The sequence below is a fragment of the Corylus avellana genome, chromosome ca4, assembly GCF_901000735.1.
Source record: "Corylus avellana chromosome ca4, CavTom2PMs-1.0".
Lineage (NCBI taxonomy): Eukaryota > Viridiplantae > Streptophyta > Magnoliopsida > Fagales > Betulaceae > Corylus > Corylus avellana.
The window spans coordinates 28,239,415-28,254,738 of NC_081544.1; the positions used below are offsets into that span (position 1 = coordinate 28,239,415).

Sequence of the window (15,324 nt, forward strand, 5' to 3'; positions counted from 1 at the left end):
TGAAACAAAAACTAAGAGAGAAAGTTCTTGAATCTTCATTCAAAATGCTCAACACGCAGCACATAGTAAACGCTAAATCATACAGATTGGTTTAAATTGTAAATATAAAACATGCTAATTACCCAAAAAAAAAAAAAAAAAAGGCAAACTGAAAAGCTTCTATTTCTTGTTTAATAGTACACCAGAGAAGAAATAATCAAAACCGGAATGATCATGATGTGTATTCAAAAGGCTGAGGAGGCTGAGGTTCCTCGTCAACTGCCATGGCTGATGCAGAACCCGGCTGTCCTGTTGGTGCTCCACCCGCGGGTGATGCTGCGGTTGCTGGTGTGTCAGTGAGGGAGAGTACCTCCGGCTCAGTAGGTTTTAAGTCTCTTAGAAGAACAAAACCAGATGGTGCCAACTTCACTGGCACGTATCTGCTTTCTTCCAGAAACTTCATAAATTTCTCCTGAGCAGGAACCACCCTGGCAGGGTTGACCAGAATTTCAAAGGAAGGCTCAGGCTCTGATTTCTTCTCCGGTGGGGTGTCAACCTGCCATATACAAGAAGGTAGGAAAAACAATTATGAGACGCCAAAAACTAACTAATTTTGCAAGTAATTGAATGCGGCCTAAAGATCATTTGCTGCTGTTTTTACACTAGCATCACTTGATCTTTTTATCTCAAGCAACAATAGAATCAAAATGAAACAATTTTAACCACCAATGGCCCATATGTCACAAAACTAAACATTGTATAGAAAAGGTCTCAAGGGACTGAAGGGAGGTTTTCACTTCTAAAATCAAAACTTTCAGTTCATCAAACAATTCATTTCACGATGATCTCTCAAGTAAACATGATAAAGTGTAAAAAAAGTTGTCATGAAGCAGTGGGTTAATTACCTGCATAGAGTCCTTATCCTTCTCACTAGATGATTTTCCCTTCCCACCATTTGGAGCAACAGATGAAGACTCTGCCCCAGCTACCTTTTCAGCATTAGCTTTCTGATCGGCTTCTTTCTTAGCCCTGGCTTTGGCCTTTGCTGAGGTTGATAGAACCGCAGTTGGAAGTTTTACAGTCGAGGCTGTGGTTGGCACAGTAGTTGGCTTAGGATATTCAAAAAGTGATGGTTTTGCATGTGATACAAACTCAAACCTCGGAACTTTCAAGTCATAATTCAGTCCAATGAATGCCGTGGGCGAAAAAGCTAAGCTTATGAAGTAAATAAGGGGATACCAATACCAAAACTGGCTGAAAACTGCCAAACCAACTACTGCAGTGATTTTATCATGTTTTGTCTTAGAAAGCAATCTAATGGTCACATTCCTTCCACCAGCATCAAGAATTCCAGAGGCTAAGATTGCACCCATCTTGCTCATGGTATCTTCATGCTTATCAAGAATTATTTTCTCCAATTGTCGCCTAGAAAAAAAGAAACATAAGAAACATAATAATAAACTAAAAGTTTGACAAAACCGCAAAAAATGACAATGGAATACCTGAATGTTCCAACACGAGAATCACTTGCTTCACTAATCTGGACCATAACCATAGCCATTGCAATGAGGGCGCCTTGACGAACAAAATCGACAACATCTGATGTCAAAGGTTCCAACAAAGATATGGCCTCACTCAGGCCGGTACCAGCACAGGAAATGCCCACTGCAAGAGCCGCACCATATCGTACATGAGGGTTATAAGACTCGGACAGCAGGGAGACAATTCGAGGAGTCTGCAGGTAAACAGTGTAGTGAGATCCATAGCAGTTGATCAAGAGAACTTATACACTAAATAATAACCCATGAAAAATATAAAACTGAAAAAAAAAAAAAAAAAAAAAAAAGAAAAGAAAAAAGAAAGAAAGAAAACAAAGGAGAAAACAAAGGTTAGAAGAGCTTTGCAAAGAGAAGAAGAGGAAGAACCATGCATCATGTTGCATTGGGAGTGGCAAAAGCAAATCAAAGATCAGGCACCATAGCAATGGAAGAAAGGGCACTAACCTGCTCTGGCTCAGAGTAGAGAACAAACCCAAGTGCTAGAACAGCAGTCCTCCTAACATCATCACTCACATCTGATACAGCAAAGTGGAGCAGCTGTCGAATGGCTTTGTTGTTTGCCGTTCCGCTGTAGGCCAGCGCCAATGCATACATACCACCATAACGAAGTATAGGATCCTGATCACGAGTCATCTGCTCAATAAGTGTGTCCGCTTCTTCTTCTCTTCCATACACTGTAAGGGCTATTCCCAAAGCCAACCCCCTGTAACATACGATAGCCATATAAAGATGAGTGAAAACATGTACAGATAAGCCTCAGTCCTACTACCAGATCACCAAATCAAACATTACCTTATGATCTTCTCATGTTGTGTCTCGTGTGCATAAGCAAGCATCTCACTTGCCTTCTCACTCGCAGTTCCAACCATGAGCAAACCCATACTGATGCCAGCAGCTTCACCAGCAACAGCACTGTCAGTGTAGAGGACGTTTTTAATGTCATCATAAATCTCCTCATCAGCAGTTCCTAGAGCTGCCAAACCCAGACCTAAGCACGCACCATGTTGGATAACCTGCACCCAAAAATCCCAATATAAACCTCTTTTGACAATTAAAAATTCCTCTTGAGAAAATGATACCACTGTTTTAAAATAAGCACCTCCACATTAGTGCTACGCAGGCTATCGCGAAGGAATTGTTTGATGCCCTCGCCATGGTTGGCATGAATAAGACCCAGAGCATAGAGAGCTCCACCTTCTGAGTATGGACTGCCACCACCACCAGCCCCACCCTGAGGTAAGTAAGGTGCCATCAGTGACCTCCCCTGTTGTAAATGGCCCCTGTGAATAACACCAAGACCTGCAGTTGCACTAAACTTGGCCCAATTCGTGGCTCTGCTCAACCAGTCCTGATAATTTCAAAAAAAACATGAGGATAAGTCTACATAACAAATAACATAAAGCATCACAGAACTAAAAATGCAGGACAAAAAGCTAAATTTGACTCACTAGATTCTCCCTGAGGAATGTATCCACGGTTGTTCCCGCATGCATAATTGCATTAGCATAAATCGTTGCACTATGACACACACTATTTCTCATCTCAACAGACTGCTTTATTGTCTTAAGGATAAGAAGATCCGATCTGTGTATCCAAATAGAAGTGAACTAAGTAAGGACCTAATCACTATATCTTTCCAAGAGACAAGGTACAAACTAAAAAAAATTAAAAGACAGCAAGCAACTGCCTTACTTATTATGACTGTACAAGAATTGTAGAGTCAACTGTATTGACGTCTCTCCTGACAAAATTCCCTTGATTTTGGTCAACCTCTCAGCATATATTACTTCATTCGGATCAGCTTCATGCACATTCACATCAGAAGCAGAACTCCCGTCTGTCATTTGAACATCCTCTGGAGCCGTAGAATTTTCATTTTGAGCAGAATCCGGTTCAACGGATTGCACTTGTGCTGAAGGTTGAGTCTTTGGAGCTGAAAGGCGATCTCTCACCTTTAAGAGAAAGGCTTGGTGCTCATTTTCTATGAGATCAAAGGCTATTTGAAATGCCAAAAGAGCTTCATCCTTATTTTCAGAGCGGAGAAGCTTTTCCAATATATTGGCAACGGCTTCAGGCTCGTCCAAGAACATGAGACATTGGCATATACTTAAATTATCAGGGGAAGGCAGCTTCTGATACACTTGAACAAGGAGACGAAGTACCTGTAGGAATAATCAAACAAGGATTGATGTATGTCACTTATCCCCTTGAACTGAGATCTAATAGGGAGGTCCAACAGCTAGTACAGAAATACCAACTATAAATATCCAGTGAGCTAGCACAATAATCTACTTACCTCACGCCGATATTCTCTAAGATTAACAAAGGAATGAGAGACATTAATGCAATAAGATAAAGTCCCTTGAACATTGTCACTCTTTGTGATTGCTTCCTCAAGTTTATCCAATCTTCGGCATTCAATTGCAATACCCATAGCTTGTGCGTATTTTCCATCAGCAATACACCTAAATGGAAGAAAAAACAAAAAAAATTGTAAAATCACCCAATGACATGGTGACCTACATTAATTAAAAGGGGGAAAAAAGTAGAGGTTTACATACTTATCCAGCATTCTCTCCACAATTGCCTCCAACCTAGGGTCCACCTTTCCTGCTTCATCATTTGATTCTGCTGCCTTGCTCTTAAGACTGGCATACTCATCTATAGCTTTAGCTGTCAATAGAAGCAAAAATAAATATAACAAGTAAGCATATTATGTTTATTAAATACCTCAAACTTACATAATATTGCTTCCACCTCTCAAAGTATTTAAGGCAAATGACATTGAATGTTACTATCAACAATTAAACTCAATTGATATTTTTAGTTTCCAATGATCACTCTCTTACCAAGAAGAGTATGAACGTAATCAGAATCTTCTGACACATCAAATAAAGAACCGGCTCCAAGTGCATACGATAGTGCATCGTTAAGCTCACTCAAATAATAAAATACCTGAGGGAAAAAATTCATGTACAATAGTAACTTAGTAAAAGTTAGATATTCAAGCAGAAAAATGAATTATTGATGTCCAATAGATAACATCAGAAATATCCAAAACCTATATATCTAACAGCTAAATTAATAATGTTCTGATTAGCTACTACTAAGTCAAAAAAACAAATTACAGCCATAGTGTTTGAAACATTTGCAATGTTCTTTTCTGCTTTTTCCAACCCAATATGTTTGGACCCAAAGGATCTCATTTTAGAAAAATAAATAGATTTTGCAAAAGAAACAACATCAGCTGTTTGAAGCAAAAAGTGTGACACTAGTCTACCATGTAAAGGGGGTAAAAGGAAAGACCAAAATAATTTTTCTACCTTTGACACAAGCAATGCAGCAAGTTGTCTCTGATGTTGATCAAACTCTTCATCTTCATATAAACTTTCTCTGCATTACAATGTACCATAAACTATCATTTCAGAAGAAAATCAATACAACCATCAAGCTATAAAAGACAATGCCCAATATCAAATCAGAAGTTGCCCAGTACTATCAAAATGAAAGCTTTATGAACTTGTTACTCTTGTTAAACAGTTGAATAAGTCACACGACAAACCAAGGGGAAGAGGTGACACTGTAATTGCTTAAGAGAATAGCAGAAAGATAATATCCATCAAAAGTGTAAGGATTTGATCATGTTCCAAGCATTTAATTTCTTCATCCACCAAATCAATAGCAGAAAGATAATATCTATCAAAAGTGTAAGGATTTGATCATGTTCCAAGCATTTAATTTCCTCATCCACCAAATCAAAATCAAATGCACGGACTTTTTGTCCATTACTAACATTTGATTTATTGTAGGCAACCTATCTAAACACTTCAATGCAGTTTAAATTACTGATTTGATTTAATGATGCTGAGTTAGAATCCAAAATAGTTTCAGGGAGAATCAAAATGAAGTGACATTGCAGAGCAGAGCACATTGCTATCCATTGCTGCCACACTTCACGTAATGATAAATCCTCTTTGCTCTGCACGTTGATATCCATTGCTGCCACACTTCATGTACTGATAAATCCTTTCTCAACTAAATGTTTCTTTTTTTCTTTTTCTTTTGTAAGTCTTTTTGTCACTCCATTAGTGTACATAACAGAGGAATAAGGCTGCATAAGATTGGCAGCCAGCGCAAAATCCACACTTCAAGATGCTCTATCATATTTCAGACCCATGCTTTTAGATACAATGAGAGTCATTACAGGAGATACCTACTAGAACTTTCTTGTAGGGAACTGATAAATTATATCCAATGACCAATCACAACTCAGTCAGCATATAGTAGCAAAACTAACACTACAACTGCTTTCAAGTTTAACAACTAATACAGAACCATACATTCATCTTTTTAACATCCGGGAGTGATATTACAAACTAAATCAGACCCTCAACTTTGTGAGATTTATGGAAAAACACTAATCAAACCTGAAAAGAGTTAAAAGTATAACTGCTTCCACTACCATTGATTGACAAAGTTTGTTTCCCAACAATACACATGGGTGGAAATATTAGCACGTCAATTATTGTACATCTACCATAACACCCACAATTTCCTAGTCCATTTTGGGACATTACTGTTCCTAAAAAAGTCTCATCCTATGCCCTAATACCCCATTAGATAACCAATGACAACAAAAACCGCCAAGCTCCAGAAGTAGCATTATTTCCAATATGAAATCAAAAGCAATTCATCAATATCAAAATGAAAACTCATGAACCAGTTATCACTAGTTAAAACTTCAACCAAAATCTGGTGGGCATGCCGGAGTGGTTATCGGGCATGACTATAAATCATGTGGGCTTTGCCCCCGCAGGTTCGAATCCTGCTGCTAATGGTTTTACTTATCAAAAGCAACTTCAACCAAACATACCACAAGCCCAAGGAGAAGGATGGACAGTGTAATTGCTTAAAAGAATATCCAAAAGATTATATCCATCAAACAATTGTAATGATATTATTCTCCCTAGGTGGATGTTTCTCTTGTATACTCCTTGTACTTCTTTTTTTGAAACAATATATTCCCTGTCCTTGCATTGTGGCCCTTGGCGCTTTTAATAAGATTGATTTACTTACAAAAAAAAAGTAGTGTAATGATCAAGATCATGATCCAAGCATTTAATTGGCTCATCCCCAAAATATGAAGATATTTGTACTTTTTGTCCATTAATATTATTTCACTAGAACTTTATATAGCATTTGCCAATGCAAATAAGTTACTGATTTAATTTAAAGATGATGTCTTATAAAGTTATACTCCAAAATAATTCCAGAGGAATTGGAATAATTTAAACAAACTGATCAATCATTTCTCAAGTTCACATTTATTTTCTTCATTTTTTTGAACTTCTTCTCATAGCCCACTAGTGTAAATCATTCTAATTTTCAATTGGACACGAATAAGGCACAATAAGCTTGGCAGATAGTACAAAATATCGATGCTTCAAAATGCTTTATAAGAATAAGAACCCATGCTTATCGATGCAATCATTGAGAGTAATTAGAGGAAACACCTAATACAACTTTCTCATCAGGGAACTGGCATACTGTACCTACTGCAACTGCCTTGAAGTTAAACAACTAACACAGATCCATAAATTTATCTTTTTAACATCTCAGAGTGATACTATTTACCTAAATGGAATGGGCTATTGTATATGTTCCTAACTTCCCCTCCGGAAATCTGGTAGACATGATTTGTTTTCTAGATGTAGTAAAAGCTAGGGCCTCGGCTCTCTTGTATTCTCTTTGTGTATGAGGGCTTTGCCCTTTTGTCAATAAATTTCTAATTATTCATCAGACAAAAAAATTACTTAACTGGAACCTTAAAACTTTGTGAGATTGACATAAACATCCAATCAAACCTGAAGGGTTTAGGTATCAATGCTTCAATTACTATTAACTGACAAAGTTACTTGCGGTAACATACCTAAACAGTCACTATGCATTGGCCAGTAAATTACTGCAAACTAGTTACTGCACATGTAGCATGATATAGCCATGAATGTCCTTTTCGGTTTGGCTCCAACCATTAGAATATCCCTTACATTGATATTCAGAATAGAGTCTGCCCCTATTGCCTTTTTCCCCATTAGACAACCAATTACAACAAAAAACATAAATGTCTCTTACATCACTAAGAACCCAATTCTTTCCCTTACTAAAAAAAACCCCTGATTTTACAGCTAGAAGAAGAAAAATGTCCTCATTTACAGCTAAAGATTTCTAAGAAATAGATTTAAACTTCTGATTTTCTTTTTTTCTCTTCCACAATGAGAAATCAGAACGACATTCAAACATAAAATTCAATTAAATTAGGGCATCACTTCCTATCTCTCTCTCTCGCTTTCTCAAGAAACAAACAGATCAAGAGCAGCCAGAACCGAAACCCTAATCAAAGAAAAATCAAGCAATAGCAAAAACTTTCTTAGAGAGCGAGAGAAAGAAATTACATGACGGGAACACTGGTTGAGATCTCGGGCCAAAAGTTGTCGACCAGATTGTTGAGGTTGGAGAGCGCGTGTAGCTTGAGCGAGGGGTGCGTCTCGTTCAGCATCGCCAGTAGCCCACCGGCCGAGCTCACCATTGTCGCCGCCATAATCGCCGGAGCACAATCGCTTCGAATAAATCTTGGAGAGAAAGAGGGATCCCAAACCCTAACCGGTCGCAGAGGGGAAAGAAAGAGTGAGGGTCTGAGTTTGTGTAACGAGAGAGAAGGGAATAATCAGATTGCCTTATGTATCGGGTTTTATACTTTTTGTTACATATTGGTCATGGCTTACCCAACAAGTTGTCATTACTGTTATTTTCGGATTTGGAGAGCTTATTTTGCCTTTTCAGATGAGCTTTATTTTTGTTATTTGATCTTTTGCTAGAATGCAATTTCTTTGAAACTTGATTGATATTTCGGGTATTTCAATCGGCTAGAAACCAAGGTCATTAGAATCGATTCATGTTTACCAGCACAATTTTCAAATGAGAATAACTTTTATAAAGTTTTGACACAGACTAAGGCCTTTGTGCCCTCTCTAATAAGATCATGACAAATTAGCGTGTAACACCATAACAAAAATAAACATAAATACTTCATTTATTCTCACCAAGACCTTATATGGGTTAAAACAAAAAAAATCTTCTAAAATAAACATTTCCTCTTATTCTTCTCTAGACCCACCGTCACCCACCAACCCACCGCCTGCAAGCCCAGAACGCGCCAGAGACAACTCCAGCTGGCCCAGACCTTGCTGGTGCTCCTCTCCCCCTCTCTCTCTCTCTCTCTCTCTCACACATCGGCAACAAAGAAGAAAATTTCTTCTATGCTGCCGATGCTCCCTCTCCCATTTCAAAGATTTTGGTTGATTGTTTGATTTTCAACACGTCTGGCAGCAGAGAAATGGAAGAACCCAAATCTTGAAAATTAAGCAATGAAGCAATCAACCCAAATCTTTGAAATGGGAGAGGGAGCACCGATAGCAATGAAAAAAAATTCTCTACTATCGGTGAGATAGAGAGAGGGGGGGTGGCCAGCGTGGTCTCCAGCAAGTTTTGGGCCGACCGGCATCGTCTCTGACGTGGTCTAGGATTGCCAGCGACGGGTTGGTGGCTGATAGTGGGTGTAGAGAAGAAGAACATGAAAGTTTATATTTTTTTTTGTTTTAACCCATATGAGTTATTGATGAGAATAAATTAGGTGTTTATGTTTTTTTTTGTTATGATGTTCTACGTTGATTTGTCATGCTTTTATTGGAGGGCACAAAAGTCTTGGTTTGTGCCAAAACCTTATAAAAGTTATTATATTTTCAAATATGGATCAAACCCTAGGATTGAACCAACATTTTAATTTTTGCGGAAGATCTTTTGAAATCGGTTTTGAGGGTTATACCTACGACCAAGATGAGTGAAACTTTACATTGATACTTCCTACTTTTATCTATTTTATCTTTATGGATATTATTTTCATGTACACGAAACATGCATGAAAATATGTTTATATACATGTGGACTCATTCTTAATGCATATGAAATATTTGAATAAGATTGATAATCGTGTAAATACTTTTTATCATACATGCATGTAAAAGTTGGTAAAAAATTACATCATATGACATGACTATAAGTTTTGGGCTGCTATTATATGGGTAAGGCCCTATGGGCCAAATAATGTTTTATGTCTTTGCTATTGAATCCTATATTCAGCGGAATAGAATTCTCTCAATTTCAAATGAAATGGAGAATATCCATTTAGTATAAAATGAGGGGTAATATTATAAATTTTGTATTTCAACTTTAATGTTAACACAATATTACCCTTCATTTTACACTAAATGGATACTCTCCATTTTAACTGAAATGGAGAGGATCCTGTTCCATATTTTGTCTAGTTGCAGCTCACGTGGGATGAGAATGAGAATTCGCGTAAAGAGCTTATTGAGATTTTATATTTGCTTTATCTTGCTCAATGCCGGATAAGTACTCAAGGAATGGCTTATTGCGGGCATGGATGATCTAGAGAGCTCATATTCTTAAGAATGGCTTAATTTTTATTATGATATTTTGGGAGACTTGCCTTATTTTATGATGCTGTAAGGTTATTTTCAAAGAGTTTGTTTTGACTTTGGTGGTGAGGGTTCATATACGTGAAACTTTGAAGACTTAGGGTGTTGCAATAGTAATTTGATGCTTATGGTTTATTTTAGACATATGTCTTGTGTAGTTATTTAATTTTCCACTGCATATTTTAATTCATAGCTAATAGTAAGAGATCCATTAGGACTTATTTATATGGTAAATATGTATTGGGAAACGCACTAAGTTAACTGTTAGTTTCGTTAATTTTTGGGGATGTTACTGCTCGAGATATCATTAGCTAAAGATGAAGAGTGAGGACATTCAAAAGAAGTCATTTATGCTCCACCACAGCCACTATTAGTAATTGGTCATACCATTCGGGTTGGCTAATGCTCTAGTGGCCTTTTTATAGATATGACGAATATAGTGTTTTGAGAGTAATTGGATAAGTTTGTAGTAAAGCTCATTAACGATATCCTAGTATGCTTCAAGAGTCGGGCGGAGCATGAGAGTCACCACAAACAATGTTGTAGGTGCTTCAAGAGAAGAGGTTGTACATCGAGCTTAAAAAGTATGAGTTTTGGTTTGATGGACATTTTTTTTAAGGGGTATTGTTATGGTTAAGCTAGGCTTTTTATGCATATAAATTGGTTGATAAAAGTAAGGGTATGCATGTTAATGCATTTTTTATAGTATTTTTTGTTTGAAAAATTATTATGATTTGAGTGTATTAGGTTATTTGTTAATATTTTTGTTTTAATAATAGAAAACAAGAGGCATAACAATTTTTTTAACAAACATAGACAAATAATTGTTCTCAATTAGAATTATAAATAGGTACTTAGGATTTTGAAAGCTTTATTATTTTAAGTTAATTGGGATTAAGACATGAAAAAATATTCAACAAAACCCATAAATAGTGATGAGAAGAAGACAAATCGTACAAATAGAGATGAGGACAATCACTAGATTAAGGACCCAAAAAATGTTTAACAATGATCATATTGAAAAAAATGGTAGATCAAGAGTGACTTAGCATACGATTTTAATAAGATAAAGTAGACAAAATATACTTAGAGTGATGTTTGATGTCCAATAATTTGACCAAAAAATATTAACATAGGTTTTGTCTTTGTTTTGTTTAGTAATATGCATTATTGAACAGACAGAAGTGTGTACATGTATGAGTTATTTAATAATGAGAAATGTTACGGTTATTCTTAGTGTTTTCTTGATCTTACGTGGATATTCTTTTATAAGAAGGTAAAAAAAAAAAATTATCCCATTAGTCCCTCGTATTTACTTTAAAAAATAACATTCACGCAAGATAAAAACAAAAAAAAACTATAGCATTTCTCTTTAATTATCGATATGTAAAGTAGATATAAGGTCTAAATCTCAATCACAATTTCATGTCATTAAAAGATTTCGTCGATATTAATATTACTTACGATATATATATATATATATATTTGGAGTAAGAAAATGAGGGTGTACATTGAATCAATATTGACATATTATTTTTAAATTAAATACCAGCTTTAAATTCTGAAATACTCTTTATTTTATTTGACATGGATAAAATCTTTTGTTCCTTCCTTTACCTACGAGGCTACGACCGGCTAGAAGGTTGACATATGAGCGGGCCATTAAAGCAAAAGAGGACAAATGTCTTTCTCTTTCTCTTTTGATTTTTTTATTCCAAGGAACAAATTCCGCTGAGTAATAAATCCATTTTTTTTTTTAAAAAAAAATAAACTTTAGGGTTAATTACATTTTGAGTACTTAGGTTTTCACTTTTTATTTTTATTTTTTACCTAAGTTTCAATTTGTATCATTGATGATACATGACTTATGGATAAATACCAGTTTAGTATCTTCGTCAGCCGAACTAAAGGACTGTCATGGAGGTGGTTTCAGCCACCTCTTGCGACCGATCTGAGGGTGGCCAAACCACCTCGACCAAAAAGGGGTGGCAGAAACCACCCACAAAGGCCTTGAGGTGGTCGAGCCACCCCCAAAGGTTATGAGGGTGGTTTGACCACCACCAAACCGGCTGTAAGAGGTGGCTGAAACCATCCCCATGGCAATTCGTTAGTTTGGCTGACGGAATGGTAATAAAGTTACTAAATTGGTAAAAACGTGAAAACCTAGATACTGAAAAAGTAATTAACCCTAAACTTTAAAACATTCTTATTTTTTTATATCAAATTAATTTACTTTTTTTTATTATTCAAATAAAAATTAACTACAAAACATAAACCTTTTCACTTTTCTTTATAAACGATTTAAGATTTTTTTTTAATTTTTAATTTTTTTTTTTATAATTTATATCACATCAAACACTTCTTATTACTATTAAAATAAAATAAAAAACTAACTACACAATCATTTCTTAAATGGAGCCAAAGGAAAAACAATACCCAATTTTTATTTTGTTTAAAAAATAAATTTGAAATTTTTATTTATATATAGGTTGTGTTTGCCAAAAAACTTGAAAAATGAAGTAGACTGAAACTATAACAGATTCGATTGATGTGAGAAAAAAAGTAAGAATGTTTTGTATGAAAAAGTGAAAAAAATTTGGGGTTGTTTGTTAAACAACACCCCATTCCAAAACATTATTTAGTCTATTCATTTCATTCATAAAAAAATTATCAAAATATTCTCACTTTTATATCACATTATTCATTTGTTATATCATATAATTTACTTTTTACTACTATTCAAATAAAAAAATCACTACAAAACAAAATTTTTTCAGTTTTCAATACCACTTTTTCACTTTTATATACCGATCATTATTTTCTTTTAATTTTTTTTTATTGTGCACAGTGCCATGAAAAAGCTATGTTGTTTGCCAAACACTACCTTTGTTTTATAATGATTTTTTTTATTTGAATAATAATAAAAAGTAATTGATGTGATGTAAAAAATAAGAATGTTGTGGTTGATTTGGGAGTGTTTGGTAAAAGAGTTGGTTTAGACACTCTAGTTGATGTAGATTGATGAGGAAAAAAAATTAAGAATGTTTGGTATAAAAAGTAAAAAAATGGTATGAAAAAATGAAAATGTTTTGTTTTGTAGTATTTTTTATTTGAATAATAATAAAAAGTGAATAATGTAATATAAAAAGTGAAAAATTTAGAATGTTTTGATGTTGATTTTTTTAAAAAAATGGTAATGAATAGTAACAAAGGAGACAACAACTTATTTACCAAACAACCTACCAAGAGTAATAATTGAGTATTTTTTTTTTTTTTTAACTCCTGAACTTTTACGCGATTTGACAAACCCCTCTAAACTTTTAAATTTTTCAATTTGGACCCTTGAACTTTCAATTGCTTTTAATGTGGGTCCCTCCATCAATTTTAGCCGATAAAATGCCAAATCTCTTATTTTCATTTTTTGAATTAAGGGTAAAGTTGAAATTTTATACAAAAGTCAAGGTATAAACGTCATATAACGTTTAAAATCGGATAAAGAAGTTCACATTGAGAGTAATTGAAAGTTCAAATGTCCAAAATAAAAGATTTAAAAGTTTAAAAAATTTATCGCATCGCGTGAAAGTCCAAGACTAAAATTGAAGTTTCCCATTTTTTTTTTTTCATTCCCAATCACAACCTATATTTGGTGTAAAAGAAGGAAACAGCACGGTAGGTAGGTAGGCTTTCAAGTTTCAACGGTTCATCAACCAATTCTGGACCTATCTGGCTATCCCACCAACCTCCCACCAATTATAATCAATTGCCCCACGCACTGTGCCACACCGTGCCTTATTGTCTTTCATTTATTGACTTTGCACAGTTTCCCAGGTAGGAAGCCCACCGATATAGGCTATAGCCCATCTCTCTCGGATTTTCAAGCATTGATCGTTGGATTTCTCGTCACTCTCTTCCTCGAGCTTCAGTCCAAAGCAAAGGATTGCGAAAAACAAATGGGTGGTGATGCAAAAGTCTTCAATTTGTCTCAAGTCTCTGAGCACAACACGCGCGAGGACTGTTGGCTTATTATCAATGGCAAAGTAAGCTACTTTACCTAATGTGTTAATGGAGGGTTTTGTTTATCTTGAAATCGAAGTTGTTTTTGCATGTTTTGAACTGATGGGTACTGTCAAATTTGCAATTTTGGTTCAATCTTTTGGTTTTTTTAGATGGGTATTGTTAACTTTTTTATATAGTTGTGTTGATTTGCTCTGTACGATCTCCAGATCTGATTGGCTCTGTTTCCAAAGCTGTGATCTTCAATTGCTATCATTTTTGTCAATTCCATGGGTTGTTAGTTTGTAATGTTGTACCTGCGGTTCTGTGTGTGTGTGTCTGTGGCAGTTTGGTGCTTTGATGTTGTTTGTTTTGTGGGTAGGGTGCGTGGTTCCTAGCTTCTGGAGCTTTTTAGTTTGCGTCCAAGCATATATTTTCGAGGAAGGGCTTTATTGTTATGGATTCTGAATCTGATTCGTTATTCCTGTCTTTACCATACGTATTTTGTTTGAAGCTGATTTCTAAACAATTGGCGGTGATAAGACACTTTTTTTTTTTAATGAGGTTTGATCCTTTTTTTGGATAAATAGATCATTTTAGAGTTGATTGTTATGAAGTAGGCCAGGAGAAATTGGGTTTTGAAGTCAATTGTGTAATAATTCATATTTTTGCACATATTGTGGACCTTAAATGATAACTGGTGTATAAAGGTTAGAAACACGTGCTTTTATTGTTATATGCTCTTCAGGTTATATGCTTTTATTTTGTCGACCTAATATCAGGGACATTCTATTTATATCACAATCATGTAAATCTTCACAAAGTAATTCCGACCTGACCTTAGGTTCTCTTGTACTCTTCCTATGTAACGGGTGTGCCTTACTTATACAAAGAAAAGTCACGAAGTGCTCCATCCGGTATGCATCAAATGGTAAATGGATAGTTATTGATGCATTGCAAAGTTATTTATTCTTAACATCATTGCATTGTAGAGTGGATTGTGTTGTAACTTTGTAAGGCTATTAGATCACTGAAGGACTACATTTGGTATGTGCTTTGGAGAAATATATTTTTCCTCTGATTCTTGCTCTTGATTAAGGTAATTGGTTCTAGCATTGTTGCTTTTTAATGGTGCGATGGTGTTTAGAGGTTTCAAGTTTCACACTTCCCCGATGGGTCTCATAAAATGATGTTTGATATAACCATGGAAATTACTGTGTGGTTTCATCCTGAAGTTC

General features: G+C 35.4%; 1 protein-coding gene and 1 non-coding gene across 2 annotated transcripts; one reads left to right on the forward strand and one right to left on the reverse strand.

Annotated features, from left to right (window-relative positions):
* Window positions 1-12: 12 nt before the first annotated feature.
* LOC132177186 (26S proteasome non-ATPase regulatory subunit 1 homolog A) lies at window positions 13-8,274 on the reverse strand. The gene is made up of 13 exons (XM_059589432.1): window positions 7,991-8,274; window positions 4,862-4,931; window positions 4,388-4,493; window positions 4,100-4,211; window positions 3,835-4,003; window positions 3,231-3,700; window positions 2,987-3,122; window positions 2,638-2,886; window positions 2,331-2,551; window positions 1,983-2,241; window positions 1,482-1,714; window positions 885-1,404; window positions 13-535 (listed from the first exon to the last, which is right to left on the reverse strand). Exons 1-13 carry the CDS (start codon window positions 8,134-8,136, stop codon window positions 212-214), a joined length of 3,015 nt encoding a protein of 1,004 aa, XP_059445415.1. The 5' UTR covers window positions 8,137-8,274; the 3' UTR covers window positions 13-211.
* On the forward strand, window positions 6,294-6,375 carry TRNAY-AUA (transfer RNA tyrosine (anticodon AUA)). The gene has a single exon. It is a non-coding gene; the product is annotated as a tRNA-Tyr (tRNA).
* Window positions 8,275-15,324: the final 7,050 nt, after the last annotated feature.

Bases quoted from the DNA above. Each gene is read 5' to 3' on its own strand.
- LOC132177186 (XM_059589432.1), bottom strand. From the start codon at position 8,136: ATGGCGGCGACAATGGTGAGCTCGGCCGGTGGGCTACTGGCGATGCTG. The intron at 2,242-2,330 runs GTAATGTTTGAT...CGTATGTTACAG, and splicing joins CAACATGAGAAGATCATAAG to GGGGTTGGCTTTGGGAATAG. The intron at 1,405-1,481 runs GTATTCCATTGT...CTTTTTTTCTAG, and splicing joins TCTCGTGTTGGAACATTCAG to GCGACAATTGGAGAAAATAA.